The sequence below is a fragment of the Balaenoptera musculus genome, chromosome X (genome assembly GCF_009873245.2).
Source record: "Balaenoptera musculus isolate JJ_BM4_2016_0621 chromosome X, mBalMus1.pri.v3, whole genome shotgun sequence".
Classification (NCBI taxonomy): Eukaryota; Metazoa; Chordata; class Mammalia; order Artiodactyla; family Balaenopteridae; genus Balaenoptera; species Balaenoptera musculus.
In genome coordinates this window covers 24,358,245-24,379,243 of record NC_045806.1, presented here as the reverse complement: position 1 = coordinate 24,379,243, position 20,999 = coordinate 24,358,245, and the positions used below count along the sequence as shown (strand labels likewise).

The window sequence follows — 20,999 nt, the reverse complement described above, 5'->3', positions numbered from 1 at the left end:
TGAGATGCTTCTCCTTAATGGAGTGAAAGGGACAATTTTGCTATATTGTGAAAACTCTCAGGGTCCAAATAAACCTGTAACCTACAATTACAGGTGCAGATCAGGGACAGAATCCATCTTTTTTTCCAATATAACAGATGAGGCTGGCTTTTTTCTTCTTAGCTTTACTTTCATCCAAAAGGCTCTATTTTCCCTAATTTTTCAGCCTTAAGGAACCAAAGTCTCTTCTAGTTGACTACCCAGACAAAATCCCAGGCTCTGGCTAAAAGTGACGATCACCACAGTATTTATTGAGCCTTGAAGGGGAGCAGAATATGCCACCCCAAAATATGCCTCTCTGGCACAAGGATTATTTTGAGCTCACTATTTTTAAGAAACAACAGACACAAGAGCAGCTCTCAAAACCAATTAGAAGTTACCCTTTTGTAAGGGAAATTCACATTTATAAAGGAAATCTCCATTTGTAGGGGTATCTCCCTTTCTGTACCAGGAAGAGAAGAATGATTAAATCTAGAAACTCTAGAAACAGTGGAGAAGGCAATGACTCAAATCTGCATTAAAAACCCTACCCTTGTTTACTTTGCCTGATAACTTCCCTTACTTTGCTCCCCAACCCACAATGCTCCTTAGTCTTTAGCTGGAGATAGCGTTTAAGGTGGTGGGTCAGGCCATTTCTGGGAGTTAGTCAGTTTTCCTGGGTATCGCCCACATATACAGTAAGTATACATTTCTGTTTTTCTCCTATTAATCTAATCTTTTTATTACAGGAGGTCTCATCCAAGAACCTAGAAGGGTAAATGGAAAATTATTTCTCCTCCCCTACAGTCTCTTCATTCCACCAGAAACTGTACAAGATGCTGAGATACCTGAAGATTAGGACACAGTCTTATTCTTGCTTTTAAAACAGGTTGATCAATTTGTCCCGGTGTGCCTGAGACATTCCCAATTTTAGCAATGAAAGTCCTGCTTCCTAGGAAACCTCTCAGGTTTGGGCAAAGGGGGTGATTCGTCACTCTGCTTTCAAAGGAGATTTTGGTCTAGATTGGAGTCATGCGTGTAAATATGCAATTACCGTAGACAACACCGAAGTGTTTAAAGACGACATACTATAAAAGTACATACTGGGCTTCCCTGGTGACGCAGTGGTTAAGAATCCGCCTGCCAAGGCAGGGGACACGGGTTCGAGCTCTGGTCTGGGAAGATCCCACATGCCGCAGAGCAACTAAGCCCGTGCGCCACAACTACTGAGCCTGCACTCTAGAGCCTGTGAGCCACAGCTACTGAGCCTGCGTGCCACAACTACTGAAGCCCATGCACCTAGAGCCCGTGCTCTGCAACAAGAGAAGCCACCGCAATGAGAAGCCCACGCACTGCAATGAAGAGTAGCCCCCGCTCACCGCAACTAGAGAAAGCCTGCACACAGGAACGAAGACCCAACGCAGTCAAAAATAATAATAATTAATTAATTAATTTTTTAAAAAAGTACATACTAAAAGTGGAAACGCATCCTCTACATATGCCTGTAGAACCTTTTACATTTACCCTGTGAAGGGAAGATCAAAATGGAGTCGGTTTTGCTAAGAGAGCTCTCTAAAATGAGCCAAGAGGCCACTGAGTAAATGTGACTTATGCATGTCTCAGCCTGGATGGAATCTGTCATTTTGACCACTCATTGTCCTACTCAAGATATTTATCGGACTCTTACCCCACAATAACTCATGATTCCTTAAGGACATATATTTTCCGACTTGCGTCAGTGTCAATCACAATATTCGCCAGGCAACTTTAACAATCTTCTGGCTTTTGTCTTTATAAGCCCCTGCCTTTTTCTTTTCCCCAATCTTTCCGTTTTATCCCAATCAATCTCCCCTGAATTGCAATTCTTAAGACCCCAAATAAACCTCTTTGTTCCTTGCAGCCTCACTATTGAGTACTGTTCTACATTACATGGTGTTGGAAGCAGGATCTGAAGTGACTCACCTCTACCTCCAGCACTGCTGCCAGATACGAGTAAGGTGCCTATGGGAGCCTCTTGTACTCTGTCGCCTCCTCGGCAGCCTCAGGTTGTAAGGTTAAGTCCCCTCGGTTCTGAATTTCCCATTTTGGTCAAGGTTCTGAGCCTTTACCTGGGAAGGGAATCCTTCATCTTGGTGAGTATTCGGTTATGAAGAGTTCAGTTCTTACGGGCAGCTGCCATCTGCAGCTCTGGCTCATTTTATCTTTAAAAGTTACGGGCCCTCATCTTGTAAATTTCTGTTGCAATGACTGGAAACTCTATTGGCTCACTTGGGGCTCATGTGAGATTCCTGTTAGTCTATGTGCACACTCAATTGGGAAAAGCTACAGAATGAGCTAACAAATATGGGAAGCATATTTCAATGGATAATTTCAGACTTCCAAATATAATAATGAATCCCCTATTGCTTCCCTCAGAGAAACTAACTCACAAGTATCTCAAAGGATTTCCAAATTGGAAAAATCCTCTGAGGCTTCTGAGAGTTCCTCCTCTCTCTCCCAGCTCCCTCCGCTCCCTCCTGGGCCCCTGAATGTCCAATGCTCACCTCCTTGCTACCCACCTCTCTGAACTTCCTTTTTATAACACCAAGATTGACGTCCTGCAGAAGGCTAGCCATACTGCCCCTTCAGTAATGATAGCCTCTTTTGAAACCAGGTCCAATGAAGACAGCACCAGAACCATCACATGTACCCCTTGGACTAAAGCAGAATTACACACCATAGCTAAGGACTTTCCCAATGTTAAAGAGGATTCCATTGAGTTTGCCAAACAATTTGATCTCCTCACTAAAACCTATGAGCCTGGCTATTCAGATTTATATCCATTAATACATCTGCTTGTAGGAGATGTTATGGCTAAAGAATGAATGGAAGCTGTCAATTGGAAAGATCCTTCTGATGATTCTTTCAGAGTAGGCACAAGGGGACCAGCAGATGCTCAAAAGTTGGCTAAAGATCTCCACAAAAAAAAATTCCCATTCTATTTCCTACACATATTGATTGGCATGTTATTCAACCATGCATCCAATGGTCTATGATTATCATGGCCATTTTGAAACAGTTTTTCAAAATTCTTACCTTAAAGGAACAAAAGTCCTTCTAGGAGGAGCATGCATTTCTTTCCCTGTGCCTTTGAGATGTATATCTGGTCTTCTACCTGGTCTTCTCCAGAAACTCATATCTAGACTCTTATCATCTCTAATTCCTAAGACTGAAGGGGAAAAAAGAGACCTTTTAAACAGGAACTGCTAAAAGGACTCTCTTACCCAAACAGACTCCTGAAAATTGCTTGCCAAGGGCAAATACAGATCTTAAAATCTTCTCCACAAATAATAAAAGACCTTAGCCATCTGAGTGAGTACACTTAATTTATAGCAACTGTTATTATAAACTAGTGAGTTGTGTATTATATTTGATTCATGACTAAAGTTTTAAAACAAATTTATGAGACCTCTGTCCACGTCTACCTGTGTGTATGTATGTACACATATGTACATAATAGATATAGTATTTTTCCACCTTCAGACAGTATGGTCAAAATTAATTTGTAAAAGAACTCTATTTAATTGGCTTAAACAAACAAGTACATATATAAAATTCTCAGAAATACGATAGAAACTAACCCAAATGAATTTCAGGTTCACAGGATACAGGAAAATATTTGGTATTAAAGGTAGCTTAAGTTTGTTGGTTTAATTTATAGATGTCTTTAGAGTTATCAACATTAAGCATAAACTTTTACTGTACCTAGGTTTACTGAAACTCATATAAGTTCATTACGTTAAAATTTTTCACTAACAGAAATAACTTACGATGATGACTGATATTTTCTAATGAAGTTTTTAGTTAGGTAATCTAAATATGATTGTTAAGAATAAATGAATTGAATAAATGTACATGAGATAACAGTTTTTAGGTGAACTTTTTAACAATAATTATTTTATGATTTATCTATTGTACTTAAAATAGTTTCCCAAATCTCTTTGGTAATTTACACCCTGTGAGTTTTCCTAAGTTAAATTAAATGACGGGAATTCACTGAATACCTAAATCATTTCCAAATAAGTTAAAATACTGCAACACTAATTGTTAAACAAGTCTAAGTTTCCCTACTTTTAACCTCTTATTACAGAGAGACTAAACATGTTTGCATCTATTAGTAAACACATGTATCTTGTGCATTATTCAAAGACTGTACTATGAAGCAGCCTGTTTCTAAAAATTACAAAATGTATTCGTAAGTTTGCCAAGCCACAAAACTTTAATACAATTCAAAATTGCTTACTTCTTTATTTGCACTAAAAAATGAAGATTTCAAAGATTATGGATTTCAACAAATACATGTGATTAAAGCCACAATAAATAAATAAGTAGATAAATAAGGGATAGATAATAAATAAGGAATAAATAAGGGGTAGATAAATAAGAGAAACATCTCTGTATGCAAGGAAAGTATGACATGGTAAAAGATTTATGAAAAAGGAATCTTTAGAAAAGAATTTTATGTGTGGTCAAGCTGGATATGATAGGAATAAATTTAATTAAGTACATGAGCTTTAATATCAACAATAAGCTGGTGCAAAACTAAAATTTTGTGTTCCTCTCTTCTAAAAGAACAAAGTTTTCTTAGATTATTTGTCTTGTTTTAATGATAAATTGTAAACAAAGATTCTCTCTACCTTTAACATGACCTATCTAGAAAAACAAGATATTTTACCTTTATCAGGCCTTTCAACACTTAGGGGGAAAAAAACTGAGTCTTTTTGATATTAAAAGAGCTAAGGCTTGATTGTGGCCAAGATGGCAGAGTAGGAAGACACTGAGCTCACCTCCTCCCACAGGCACACCAAAATGACAGCTATTTACAGAGCAACTATTGATGAGAAAGACTGGAATCTAGCAAAAAAAAAGATTTTCTACAACAAAAGATATAAAGAAGGAACCATAATGAGACAGGTAGAAGGGGCAGAGACACTGTATAGTCAAGACCTACACCCCTGGGTGGGAGTCCCACAAATGGGAGGATAATTACAATTGCAGAAGTTCTCCTCAAGGAGTGAGGGGTCTTAAGCCCCCATCAGGCTCCCCAGCCCAGTGGGGGGGGGGGTCCTGCACCAGGAAGATGAGCCCCCAGAACATTTGGCTTTGAAGGCCAGTGGGGTTTACTTTTAGGAGAGCCAGAGGGCTGTGGGAAATACACTCCATTCTTAAAGGGAGCACACAAATCTCACACACTACAGGACTCAGGGTAGAAGCAGTAATTAGTAGCCCTGGGACTCCCTAGGGCTCCGCAGTTAGTCGCCTTATAACCCGGCCCCACCAAACAGCAGCTGATAGCCTCCACACAAGGCATGACCTGGCAACCAACTGGACTGGGGGCCAGCCACACCTACCACACCACTCACAATAGTCTGCCCACCACAACAGAAGGGACCACACAGCCCACATAGGGGCCATCCCAGAGCATATAGCTTGGGTGATGAGAGGGGAGTACACTGCTGGGACACATAGCACATCTCCTACAGAAGTCCACTTCTCCAAGGTCAGTAAATATAACCAACCTACCAGATACGTAGAAACAAAAACAGCAAATTAAGCAAAATGAGAAAGCAGAGAAACATGTTTCAAAAGAACAAGATAAAGCTCCAGAAGAAAAACTGAGCAAAGTGGAGATAGGCAATCTGCCCAATAGAGAGTTCAAGGTAATAATCGTAAAGGTGATCAAAGAACAAGGGAGAAGACTAGATGAGCAGAGTGAGAAGTTTAAAAACTTTAACAGAGTTGGAAACTATAAAGAAGAACCAAACAGATGAAGAATACAACTGATATTAAAAAAATATACTAGAAGGAATCAACAATAGATTAAATGCTACAGAGAAATGGATCAGTGAGCTGGAAGACAGAGTAGAAATCACTGAAGCTGAATAGAAAAAAAGAAAAAAGAATAAAAACAAATGAGGACGGTTTAAGAGACCTCTGTGACAACATCAAGCATACTAACATTCACATTATAGGGGTCCCAGAATGAGAAGAGAGATAGAAAGGGGCAGAGAACATACTTGAAAACATAATAGCTGAAAACTTCCCTAACCTGGGAAAGGAAACAGACATCCAGCTCCAGAAAGCACAGAGAGTTTGAATCAGGATCATCCCAAAGAGGACCACACTAAAACACACTGTAATTAAAATGACACAAATTAAGTGAACATTCAAAGCAGCAGGGGAAAAGCAACAAGTTATGTACATGGGAACTCCCATTAAGTCTATCAGCTGACTTTTCAGCAGAAGCTCTGCAGGCCAGAAGAGAGTGGCACAATATACTTAAAGTGATCAAAGGGAAAAAGCCTACAACCAAGAATACTCTATACGGCGAGGCTTTCATTCAGATTTGATGGAAAGATTAAAAGTTTTAAAGACAAGCAAACCCTAAAAGAGTTCAGCACCACCAAACCAGCTTAACAAGAAATGTTAAAGGGACTTCTCTAAGTGAAAAAGAAAGGGCCACAACTAGAAACATGAAAATTACGAAAGAAAAAATCTCATTGGTAAAGGCAACTATATAGTAAACGTAGTAAATCAACCACATATAAAGCTAGTACGAAGGTTAAAGGACAAAAGTAATAAAATCATATATCAGTATATCTGCAGTAAGTAGTTAAGGGATACACACACCAAAAAAAAGGATGTAAAATATGATGTCAAAAGCAGTAGTTGTGTGGGGAGTGGACAGAAAAGTGCACGTTGTTAAAATGGAGTGGAGAAAAAAATGCGTGTTGTTAAAATGCATTTGAAACTAAGAGATCAGCAACTTAAAATAATAATGTGTATGCATGTATGTGTGTATAGACACACACACATATACACACATACATGTTTCCATATGTAAACCTCATGGTAACCACAAACCAAAAATCTAGAATACATACACACGCAAATAAAAAAGAAAGGAATCCAAACATAACACTAAAGATAGTCATCAAATCACAAAGGAAGAGAACAAAAGAAGAAAGGAATAAAAAAGAACTACAAAAACAACCTAAAAACAATTAACAAAATAGCAATAACTACATACCTATCAATGATTACTTTAAATGTTAATAGATCAAAAGCTCCAATCAACAGACACAGAGTGGCTGAATGGATACAAAAACAAAATTCATATATATGTTGCCTACAAAAGACTCACTTCAGATCTAAAGATACACACGAACTGAAAGTAAGGGGATGGAAGAGGCATTCCATGACAGAGTAGCAATACTTCTATCAGGCAAAATAATCTTTAAAATAAAGACTGTAACAAGAGGCAAAGAAGGACATTACCTAATGATCAAGGGATCAATTCAAGAAAAAGATAATAATTGTAAACACATACACAGCCAACATAGGAGCACCTACATATGTAAAGCAAATATCAACAGACATAAAGGGAGAAAAGTTATAGTGACACAATAATAGTAAGGGACTTTCACAGCCCACTTACATCAATGAATAGATCTGGACAGAAAATCTGGCCTTAAATGACACATTACAGCAAATGGAATTAATAGATATATAGAACATTCCAGCCAAAGATGTGGAAAACGCATTCTTTTCAAGTGCACATGGAACATTCTCCAAGATAGTTCATATGCTAGGTCACAAAACAAGTCTCACTAAATTTAAGAAAACTGAAATCATATCCAGCATCTTTTCCAAACACACAGCTATAAAACTAGAAATCAACTACAAGATAAAAACTCTAAAAGAACAAACAGATGGAGGCTAGACAATATGCTATTAAATAACCAAAAGATCACTGAAAAAAAAATCAAGGAAGAAATCCAAAAATACCTGGAGACAAATGTAAACAAAAACACAACAATCCAAAATCTATGGGAGGCAGCAAAAGCAGTTCTAAGAAGGAGGTTGATAGCAATACAAGGCTGCCTCAGGAAACAAGAAAAAACTCAAATAAAAAACATAACCTTACACCTAAAGGAGCTGGAAAAAGAACAAAAAAAAGCCAAAGTTAGTAGAACAAAAGAAATCATAAAGATTGGAGCAAAAATAAATGAAATAAAGACTAAAAAAACAATAGAAAAGATCAATGAAATTAATAGCTGGTTCTTTGAAAAGGTAAACAAAATTGATAAGCCTTTAGCTAGTCTCATCAAGAAAAAGAGAGGGTCCAAATCAATAAAATCAGAAACAAAAAAGGCAAAGTTACAATTACTACCAAAGAAATACAAAAGATCATAATAGATTACTACCAACAAGTATATGCCAATGAAATGGACAACCTAGAAGAAATGGACAAATTCTAAAAATGTACAATCTCCCAAGACTAAATCATGAAGAAAAAAATGTGAACAGACCAATTACCAGTAATGAAATTGAATCAGTAATTAAAAGACTTCCAACAAACAAAAGCCTAGGACCAGATGGCTTCATAGGTTTATTCTACCAAACTTTTGGAGAAGAGTGAACACCTATCCTCCTCAAACTATTCCAAAAAATTGTAGAAGGAACACTTTCAAACTCAGTCTTCAAGGCCAGCATCACCCTGATACCAAAACCAGACAAAGATATCACACAAAAAATTACAAGGTAATAACACTGATGAATATACATGCAAAAACCCTCAACAAAATATTAGCAAAGTGAATCCAACAATATATTAAAAGGATCATACACCATGATCAAGTGGGATTTACCCTAAGGACTCAAGGATGGTTCAATATCCACAAATCAATCAATGCGATACACCACATTAAGAAACTGAAGAATAAAAATCATACAATCATCTCAAGAAATGCAAAAAAAGCTTCTGACAAAATTTGACATCCACTTATGATAAAAACTCTCCACAAAGTGGGTATAGAGGGATCATACCTCAACATAATAAAGGTTGTATATAAGCCCACAGCTAACATGGTATTCAATGATGGAAAGCTAAAAGCATTTACTCTAAGATCAGGAACACAAGGATGCTCACTCTTTCCACTTTTATTCAACATAGTATGGGAAGTCCTAACCACAGCAATCTGACAAGAAAAAGGAATACAAGGAATCCAAATTGGAAAGGAAAAAGTAAAACTGTCACTGTTTGCAGATGACATGATACTAGACATAAAAATCCTCAAGACACCACCAAAAAACTGATAGAGCTCATCAATGAATTCAGTAAATTTGCAGGATACAAAATTAATGTACAGAAACATACCGCCTTTCTATACAATAAAATCAAATTATCAAAAAGAGAAATTAAGGAAACAATCCCATTTACAATCCCATCAAAAAGAATACTATACCTAGGAATAAATCTAACTAAGGAGGTAAAACACCTGTACTCAGAAAACTATAAGACACAGATGAAAGAAACTGAAGAAAACACAAACAGATGGAAAGATATACTGTGTTCATGGATCAGAAAAATGTTGTTAAAATGACCATACTACCCAAGGTAATCTACAGATTCAATGCAATCCCTATCAAAATACTTTTGGCATTGGTCACAAAATTGGAACAAATAATTCTAAAATTTGTACAAAAACACAAAAGACGTGAATAGCAAAAACAACCTTAAAATGAAAAACAAAGCTGGAGGTGTCACACTCTCCGATTTCAAACTATACCAAAAAGCCACAGTAACCTAAACAGTATGGTACTGGCACTAAAACAGACAAACAGATCAATGTAACAGAATAGCGAGCCCAGAATGAACCCACACTTTTAAGGGCAATTAATCTATGACAAGGAGGCAAGAATATACAGTGGGGAAAAGACAGTCTCTTCAACCAATGGTGTTTAGAAAACTGGACAGCTACATGTAAAACAGTCAGACTGGACTACTCTCTCACACCATGCACAAAAATAAATCAAAATGGATTAAAGACTTAATTGTAAAACCTGAAACCATAAAACTTTTAGAAAAAAATATAGGCAGTAAGTTGACATTGCTCTTTCTCATTTTTTTTTTTTTGGATATGTCTCCTCAGGCGAGGGAAACAAAAGCAAAAATAAAACAAATGAGACTACACCAAACTAAAAAGCTTTTGCACAGCAAAGTAAACTATCAACAAAATGAAAAAGCCACCTACAGAATGGGAGACAATATCTGCAAATGATATATCTGATAAAGGATGAATATCCAAAATATACAAAGAACTCATACAACTCAACATCAAAAAAAACAACCCAATTAAAAAACAGACAGAGGCTCTCAATAGACATTTTCCCAAGGAAGACATACAGATGTCCAGCAGGCACATGAAAAGATGCTCAACATCACTAATGATCAGGGAAATGCAAATCAAAACCACAATGAGATCTTTTTTGACCCACCTCCCAGAGTAATGGAAATAAAAACAAAAATAAACAAATGGGACCTAATGAAACTTAAAAGCTTTTGCACAGCAAAGGAAACTATAAACAAGACAAAAAGACAACCCTCAGAATGGGAGAAAATACTTGCAAACGAATCAACGGACAAAGGATTAATCTCCAAAATATATAAACAGCTCATGCAGCTCAATATTAGAAAATAAACAACCCAATCAAAAAATGGGCAGAAGACCTAAACAGACATTTCTCCAAAGACATACCAAGATGGCCAAGAGGAACATGAAAAGCTGCTCAACATCACTAATCATTAGAGAAATGCACATCAAAACTACAAAGAGGCATCACCTCACACCAGTTAGAATGGGCATCATCAGAAAATCTACAAACAATAAATGTTTGAGAGGGTATGGGAAAAAGGGAACCCTCTTGCACTGTTGATGGGAATGTAAATTGGTGCAGCTACTATGGAAAACAGTAAGGATATTTCTCAAAAAATTAAAAATAGAACTACCATATGACCCATCAATCCCACTCCTGGGTATTTATACAAAGGAAAAAAAACACTAATTAGAAAAGATATATGCACTCCTATGTTTATTGTAATATTTACAACAGCCAGGATATGGAAGCAACCTAAGTGCCCAAAAACAGTTGAACAGATAAAAACGGTGTGATGTGTAAACACACACACACACACACACACACACACACACACACACACACACACACACACACACACACACTGGAATATTACTCAGCCATGAAAAAGAATGAAATCTTGCCATTTATGACAACATAGATTGACCTAGAGGGTATTATGCTAAGTGAAATAAGTCAGAGAAAGACAAATACCATATGACTTTGTTTATACGAAGTGAATCAAAAGACAAAACAAATAAACAAACATAACAAAACAGTTATACATACAGAGAACAAACAGGTGTTTTCCAGGGGGAGGGGGAGGAAAGAAATAGGTGAGGGAGATTAAGAGGCATAAACTTCCAGTTGGAAAATAAATGAGTTAGGGGTATAAAATGTATAGTGTGGGGAATACAGTCAATAACTATGTAGTATCTTGGTATGGTGACATATTTTAACTACACTTATTGTGGTCATCAGTTTGAAATGTACAGAAATATTGAATCACTATGTTATGTAACAGGAACTAACAGTGTTGTAGGTCAATTCTATTTCAAAAACAAACTTACTCATAGAAAAACTGACCAAATTTGTGGTTGTCAGATGGAGGTGGGGGGAGGGAGAATTGGATGAAGGCATTCAAAATGTATCAAAGTCCAGTTACAAGATAAATACGTACTAGGCAATGTAATGTACAACATGATAAATAATTAACACTGACGTATGTTATATATGAAAGTTAAGAGAGTAAATCTTGAGTTCTCATTAAAAAAGTTTTTCCTATTTCTTTAATTCTGTACCTACATGAGATGATTGACGTTCACTAAACTTACTGTGATAATGACTTCATGATATATGTAAAACAAATCATTATGCTGTACACCTTAAACTTATTCAAGGACTTCCCTGTCAGTCCAGCGGTTAAGACTCCACATTTCCACTGCAGGGGGCCCAGGTTCAATCCCTGGTTGGGGAACTAAGTTCCCGCATGCTGTGTGGCGTGGCCAAAAAAACAAAACAAAACCAAAAAAAACAAAAAAACAAAAACCTTAGTACTGTATGTCAATTATATCTCAATAAACTGGAAGAAAAAGAGACCTAGGACTTTTCACAACTATTTAACTTTCTGTATTTGCTTTTGAAATCTCTGTCACTTTGATTAAATGGATACCTAAAGTATTGTTTCACAGCGATCTATGATCCTATGTAACCTATGTAAGTTTTAAAAACTTTTGATATTTTTGACAAAATTCCCAAAAATCAAATTCTAAAAGAAGTCTTACTGACCTGGCCTTATAAAAGAGAGATATTAAACTAATTAGGCTTATTCGGTATGTTAAATTACATGGGAAGCACCGTCAAATAAATAATGATAAACCTTCTTAGGTTATCTTATATGGGTAAATGTTATTAATATAAGTGTTTTAGAAAATGTATGCAATTCCTAGAATATAAATATGTCTTACTATAATGTTATCAGTCATAATTCTAGTTATTATCTTAAAATGTTGTGTGTCACAGAAATCACCAAATTTCCTTGTCAGTTCCATTATAATGAACTCTCAGGTCTTCAATAATGGGCATTTTTAAAGTTTTTTGTCATTTACAGAGAATCATTGTTCTACTCTGATGCTTTTACAAATGTTTCATCTTCATGGAATGGACTCTAATACTTAATCTAGAGTACAGGTTTCTGATAAACTTTCACATTGTACCATTGAACTGGGTAAGAATTTACAGAACTCTAAGAAACTGATGACTTCATAAATAGCTAACAAAAGATCAAGATCAATAATTAATTACATGGGACTGAATGAACTGATGAGGGTTATAATTTTTAAGACTTTTTGTTTTAAACATTCCCTGTTCCTTTATGTTTTGCTCTGCCCAAATTAAGGAAACCTCTTCTCTCAAGCAAACTGCTTGCAGCAATTTGATAAAGTACACCTTTATAAACAAAAATGGAACATTTTTCTTTTTCTCCCTACCTGATCCCTCCACAATTCAGAAACTCTTAGTATTTTTTTTTCATGGCAATATGGTTATTTGCAAAAGTTCAGTAAGAATGTGTTCTTATAATTGGAAACACTGCTTACATTACCAAGGCTTTGACTGGAATGTCCTATTTGAGAGAGACATGCATAGACTCAGATATGACCAGACAGGTCTAATGACCCAAGATTGACTTTTTGGAGCCATTAAAGACCGTTGGAAAACCCACCTACTACCTTGCTTACTGGGTTCCCAGCAACCTTACCAGGTGAGTAATGAAGGTCACTTCCTGGCAGGTGCAGGAAGCTCAAGATATTTGGGGGGAACTCAAGAAGAGATGAATTCACCCAAATCTATAGGTATTACAGGTGAAGTCTAATAGCAAGTCCTTAGGGTGATTTTCCTGGCCTCGAGGGGCCTTTAAAAGTTTAATCTGAGATTCCTTATGAAAAGTTCCAGCAAAGTAGATTCAAAAGAGCCTATAAGATTCTTGTTACACTTATGTAAATAATCAGGCTAAGTTTATTGAAACTAGACTTATTTGGAAAACAAATTAGTCTTTATTTGGCTATCTTTGGTAGAAATGAGGGTGATTTTAGAAAGAAAAATGTTTCAGTAATATACCTTTGTGGATATTAGATTCTAGTGCTATTCACTGTCTTTGAGGTTTTGGTATTTACCTGTAAACTGGACCAGAACCTGAATTCTTCCAGTTTCCTCCACTATCTGGCTATGACTCTCCAAGCTAACATTTCCAGTTTATCTCCCATCCTTTTGACTTGGAATCACTGAGAACTAAAACTGCCCTTTTTCCAAAGCCATGCAAGCTAAAATTGGACAACCGGATATAAACTTCAGAGAAATCACCATAACAGCTCACTTAGACAGTTTTCATACCTGCTGCTTTATAAGCCACTAGGAAACTCTACCTAAACACCCAATGACATCATCAGAGACATTTGAAACTGCAAAAGATGCTTTGACCCTGACATCTAGAAACCTTCTTCAGCTAGCTCCCCTCTGGACTTGGTGCCTTATTGTGATCCTGATTGCAACTAATTATACTAATCATTGTTCTAATTTGTTTTTGCTGTTGTTGTTTTTAAATTGTTCATGCTTTGTATGTCTCACTGCTGTACTATGACACCCTTCACAGGAATAAGGATAGCTTGACATCTGGAAATGATTGACCACTCCTATAATAATGATCCCTCCTAATGAAGATCCAGGAACTTCAATCTTGAACGTTGCCTAAGACTCACTTCCTAGATGGCTCCTTGTACCTCAAATGTGGCCATAAACTCTCTAAAAGCATACCTCTCCCACAACCACCTCCTTCCCTCCTCCATGGAACATGACTCTGTGGGAATGAGACTTCCCAGCACCAAGTAAGTCAATGCTGATGCCAAATTATCAAATGGTTGATCATAGATGCTTTCCAAAGAAAGATCTCAATCAAAAGGGAGAAATGTAAAAGGAAAATCAAAATGGGGTCAGTATTGCTAAGAGAGCTCTCTAAAATGGAGCCAGGAGGCCACTGAGGAAGTGTGATATATACACATGTAAGCCTGGATGGAATCTGACCTTTTGACCACCCATTGTCCTACTCAAGATACTTATCAGACCCTCACCCTAAAACAACTCATGATTCCTTACAGACAAATATTTCCTGACTACTGTCAGAGTCAATCACAATTCTCAGCAGGCAACTTTAACAACCTTGTGGCTTTTGTCTTTATAAGCCCCTGACTTTTTCTGTTCCCCAGAACACTCTTTTGGTTTTACCTGATTTTGTGTGCAATTCTTAAGACCCCAAATAAAGCTATTTGTTCCCTGCATCCTCGATACTGATTATTGTTTGACAATCCATCGGGTCCATATTAGTCTTAAAATCAGGCCCTTTCTAGCTTCAACAATGTCTGCAAGTTCACCTTTTAATTTCCTGCACTGAAATTAACTCATTGTTATTTCTCCATTCTCTTTAATTTTGGAGGTTACAGTCTTAGCTATGTTGCTCTACCTGCAACCATCCCCTTTCCTCTTCTAGCCATCCTTAACTCTAACACATCATATCCCCTATTACTGTTTCTAATAAATTTCTGGGCCAGCTCACTTTAGCAGAGACCTGGAATAAAGCAGCAGTTAAGAGATAGTTTGTTGAAAACACATGAAAGAATGCTCAACATCATTAATCATTAGAGAAATGCAAATCAAAACTACAATGAGATATCTCACACCGGTCAGAATGGCCATCATCAAAAAATCTAGAAACAATAAATGCTGGAGAGGGTGTGGAGAAAAGGGAACACTCTTGCACTGTTGGTGGGAATGTAAATTGATACACCCACTATGGAGAACAGTATGGAGGTTCCTTAAAAAACTAAAAATAGAACTACCATACGACCCAGCAATCCCACTACTGGGCATATATCGTGAGAAAACCATAATTCAAAAAGAGGCATGTACCACAATGTTCACTGCAGCTCTATTTACAATAGCCAGGACATGGAAGCAACCTAAGTGTCCATCAACAGATGAATGGATAAAGAAAATGTGGCACATATATACAATGGAATATTACTCAGCCATAAAAAGAAACGAAATTCAGCTATTTGTAATGAGGTGGATGGACCTAGAGTCTGTCATACAGAGTGAAGTAAGTTAGAAAGGGAAAAACAAATACTGTATGCTAACACACATATATGGAATCTAAAAAAAAAAAAATGGTCATGAAGAACCTAGGGTCAAGATGGGAATAAAGACACAGACCTACTAGAGAATGGACCTAAGGATACGGGGAGGGGGAAGGGTAAGCTGTGACAAAGTGAGAGAGTGGCATGGACATATATACACTACCAAATGTAAAATAGATAGCTAGTGGGAAGCAGCCGCATAGCACAGGGAGATCAGTTCGGTGCTTTGTGACCACCTAGAGGGGTGGGATAGGGAGGGTGGGAGGGAGGGAGACGCAAGAGGGAGAAGATATGGGGATATATGTATATGTATAACTGATTCACTTTGTTATAAAGCAGAAACTAACACACCATTGTAAAGCAATTATACTCTAATAAAGATGTTAAAAAAAAAGAGATAGTTTGTTGAATAAATGACTTGGCATTATGAACATATATATTTATCTACAACATGAAGTATGTTGGACAAAGTCCATCTTTGTTCAACATAATAGAGGAGGGCAATTTTTATGAGTGTTTCCTGATGGTCAAGTATGTGTCAAGCACTTAAGTTTCCTCACTTAATCTTCTTAACCACTGTGAGAGAGAATGAATATTATGATTATCCTCATTTTATAATATGCAAAACAGGCACAGAGAAGTTAAGTAACCAGCTCACTGGTATAACACAAAGAACTTCAGTTCCAAATCTGTGACTATACCATGCCGTCTCTAGTCCTCAGTATATTGAAGACCTTGGTAACCAGAGGATATCATGATAGGCAGTAAGTAGTTTCCAAAGCAAGCATTTGCTAAAAGAGACCTTCAACTAGAAGAATAGTGTACCCCAAGAGTTGGATGGACATGACTATTTGGAACCTAAGACTAGGGATTTATGACATTAAGTCTATCATCCAAGGCACATTTATTGGCTACAGCTATTGCAATTCATAGACAAAGCTGGGGACACAAAACTGAATAAGAAAGCAGTTCTTTTGGATACCCAGCCTGGAATCCAGTAGCACTGCCAAGGAACAGCTAGAAAGAACCCTCTTTAAGAATTTCTACAGCTACTCTCAAGCCATCCCAAATAAACATGCAATTTAAGTAAAAACAGAGTGATTGCAGTTCTTCAAGGCAAGCTGCTTTCCCCCATATTCAAACAGCTCCCCAAGCACCACCTACATACAAAGAAATTCTAAGCCTGTCACTGCTTAAGGTTGGGGTCACAATATCAATCACCAGGAGAGGAGGGGTCAGATCTGAACTCACCAGAAAAATGTTCAGAACCAGGCATACAAGGGAACCAGAAAGGGATGGAATTACAGACATGGAGGGAACAAGTACTTCTCAGTAACAAGAGGGAAGTGCGGTTACTAGGATTAGGGCAAAAGGTCCAAGTCAAGTAGGCAGCTGTGGATGAAGATCTAAGCAAAAAACATAGGTGAGGCAATGTAGCCCTACAAAGTTTTCCATGCTGCGTTACTTTTCTTTGACAAGAAGTTTTGTTTTAATTTAGAGTTGCAGTACAAACCCATGAAACATGAGATTTATACTTAAGATTCATGCAGACCCAGTTTGTGACCTATTTTACAAAGATTATTTTACAGGGTAACAGTATTGCAAATCTAGGTAAGAAGCTAATTAGTCGCCATAACTATCTTGGGTAGTAGGCACTGTATATTTCCCAAATGTATTTTTTATATAGGTAATTCAATATGTATCATAGCCCAAGAATGATTCCATTCACTAGCTTAGAATTTTTAAAAACAATGACCATCTTGAAAATAGATACGCATTTCTTCAATATTTATACTGAATTTCAAATTATGCCTAAAGGTAAAGTAGAACCCATATGCCTCTAGAAATAATAAATACCTTTACACTACAATAAAACTAATTCGAAATGCAAATTGTTAACATATAACACACTTAGAAAACCACCGCGACATACTTAAGTAGTACTGGTAAAATTTAGCCCCCAATACATGGTGGAATTAAAGCTTTCTCGTAAAAAGGCACATTGACTGGATAAAATCACAAAAATATTTACCAACATCAATTAGCAATTTCTTATGGTTATATTGCAAATGAAGCCAGGTGACAGCAAAAATAAATCAGTACCACCTGCTTGATAGAAAGTTTTCACTCAAAACATCTGATTTCTCAACTGGGTCCCTTTTTAAACAAAGTTAAAGCAATGGGACCAAAAGAAATGTTTTTTTTCCGAACTAGAAAGGTTTCATGTGTGTGTATTTTTGTATATTCATTCACACTCTGCTACTCTTTTTGACCTCAATATAGTTCTAAGTACAGAACAATAAATTCAGCTTGCAAAACCACAAAACACTCTGAAAACTACCCACTAATAAACTTTCTTTTGTACCTTGGAAGTAACGGATTAATTACCTTCTTAGGAATTCAGTTCATCTCTCTTCTTTGCCACGTTTTCTTCTTGGGTTTCCTCTTTGACAGTCTTACCATGTCCAAAAAAGATCTTCCCCATACCCATTATATTTAGAAAACTAATAAATTATTTCCATTACCCAATTCACAAATAAGTGGGGTCCACTGTCTGTCTTCAGCAAGATCAATAAATCCACACAGGCAAGGATTGGACTACGTGGATGTACTTTCACAGAACTTTTCACTGGACATCTTGGCGCACCATAAAGAAAGGACTTCTTAGCATGTAATGCAGCCTTGCAGTTTTTGAGGTACCGGCGCCTATCGGAGAACAGGAAGCCAGGCTCACAACAAGAGGCTCTTCCCACATCGAAGAACCATCTGCGGGGAAAGCGCTCGAGAGTGTCGGAGAGCGTTCGAGAGTGTCGGAGAGCGTGGTCAACGTGGGAGAGCGTGGGCCTGCGTCGGCCTGCGTCGGCCTGCGACGGCCTGCGTCGGCCTGCGTCGGCCTGCGACGGCCTGCGTCGGCCTGCGTCGGCCTGCGACGGCCTGCGACGGCCTGCGTCGGCAAGCGTGGGCGAGCGTAGGCAAGCACCGGGAGAGCGCATGCGTGCTCCACAGCTGCCGCCGCTCGTAAACCTGTTTTTTTCACGTTACCTCCCACTTCTATGACATTTGCAGGTGTGGGAATAATCTTCTTAGGCACTAACCTCAGGAAATGTACTTTTCCAAATGATCTTTGTTGCTTATAAAATATCACTTATAAATAGGGTTGCCAGGTTTAGGCAATAACAATACAGGACCCCCAGTATAATTAGTATTTCAGGTAGTAAAAGACTTAATTTGTTTCGTATAAGCATACTCTAATATTGGGGGCATACTTATACTAAAAAAAATTATCCCTTGTTTTTCATCTGGGCGTCCTGTATTTTATCTGGCAATGCTACTTACCAAGTAAGGGTCTTGTTAAAAAGTATAGTTATCATAACCAAAACATCTTGCTTGGGAACGGTGCCTCGGTCTTTGTTGACTGCATTGCCTTGCAATCTCAGTGGTTTGATTGTCAGTCAGTGGACGCCCTGCCACAAGCCTGTATTTGTAATACAGGCTGGTGCAGTGAGGTAATGTTACCTGTGCTTTACCAGAGTACATGCATGGTTTTTAAAATTCAAATAGATACTTTGTCCCCAAATTAAATGTCTTTGTCTAAAAAGCAAATGGAAATAAGTACACATTCATGACATATAGTTTTGCCGACATCAGTGAAACCATCTGAAGACCGATTGAGAGTCTAGCAAGTGGCCTGCAGCCCTGCTCTTCCCTTGTACACGGGAGGCCCTTGGGAGTTGCCTGGTTCACCTTCCAGGAGCTACAACCTTGTGTCATGGCAACAGGCCTGACAAGTGTAGTTCTCTGAGTTCTGAACAAACGTTCATTTAAATCTTCCTGATTCACTGCTGAATCAGGGCGGAACATAGCTTACAGCTGATGAGCATGTGGGGAGAAGAGGGTTTTGAGGCAGGGACAATACACAGTCTTGAACTCCACAGAAAAGGGTAGAAAAACCAAGGGACGGCAAAGACAAACAGTACCATTGTTCACACGTAAAGATTAAGCCTCAGGAATGACTGGACAAAGTCAGGAATATGGAATCACCTTGGGGGAGATCAAAAAGAGAATTCAGAAGAGCTAAAAGAGACATGTAACCACATGTCACCAATGCAAGCCAAGGATGGTTAGACAGAAATAGCCCCCTGCAGATATTTTTGACAGTCTCTCCAAATAAAATCTTATTCTCTGAATCCAAAGTACAGTCTTTACTCTCGTCATATTCTCCCAAATCACAGTACTTGCATAGATATAAATATGGAAATTGAAAGTATTTTCCTTCATGTTCAAAAATGTTAAAAGATACATTTTTAGATGGATGACAGTTCAACTCAAAGCACAGTTGAGTTTAGGGGGGCAGTTACCATGCAAAAAGCAAGGTGCTCCCTATGTATACTTTTGTTTTAAAAATTTAGTCACACTTGAATGCATTTGATTTGTTGTCTTTTCTATTGGTATAGAAAAAACAGGAAAGATGACTATAATTATGCATACTTTGCAACGATTAGGCATTTAATATGCAATAAGATACTTGCTAGGGAAGTATGTCTATGCTTAGAACAGAGAACAGGCTCCAGGGTTATGTCAAGCTGCAAAGTGATATGTATGCGAATGAATTCTCAAGCTCATTAATCATTTTTATACTTGAAGTGCTAAACTGCTAATGTTACACTGAGAGTGAAAATGAAGTAATTAAGGAGTTTAATAGCTACAGTCTTTTGAGGGGAAAACAAGTTGATAATGCTTCTTTTAATATGTTACATAAATTGGATTTTTTGTTAAATTGCAAAAACCAGGTTCATCTATTGTGCAGCTTCCAATGACACAAATCATTTGATTATATTTGTGTATGAGGTCAATAGATGGTTATGTGAAGGCAGTTCACTAAACCATCACATTTATAAGAGGAAGTCTGTGTTACCAAGAGAACAAAAACACCTATCAGTTTCTCACCTTTTTCCTTTGGATGTTCTAAAGCACTACTTCTCAAATTATCTGTAGTGAAGGGCCAGTTTTTGTTCCTTTGTTCTCAATTCATCACAGATAAAATCTTTTGTAAAGTACAATACCAATTACTTGAAAAATGAAACCAAAAGAGATACAAAATACTAGCCTGTTCTTAAATTACTGGATTCAACAGACATAACACTTCTCAGTCACATTTCTATACAAGTTTCTAACGGCCTACCCTCGATTACCCCACAGACCCGGAGATAGTGTGAGGACTGAGTCTGGGAAGCAGTGGTTTGGTCATACACTGACACCAATTCACATAAGGGTTGCATGCTCAGGTCACTTGCAGGCTAGGGACATCAGTGAGGAACTAATACCCTTTGTAAGCCT

At 37.5% G+C, this 20,999-nt stretch overlaps 1 protein-coding gene across 1 annotated transcript in view; it reads right to left on the bottom strand.

Annotated features, from left to right (window-relative positions):
- Nucleotides 1–18,655, bottom strand: part of IL1RAPL1 (interleukin 1 receptor accessory protein like 1) — a 1,287,591-nt gene extending 1,268,936 nt beyond the window's left edge. Inside the window, exon 1 of the mRNA XM_036840523.1 lies at nucleotides 18,188–18,655. Coding sequence (XP_036696418.1) covers nucleotides 18,188–18,655 — 468 coding nt within the window. The remainder of the gene's footprint in view (nucleotides 1–18,187) is intronic.
- Between the last annotated feature and the right edge of the window lie 2,344 nt (nucleotides 18,656–20,999).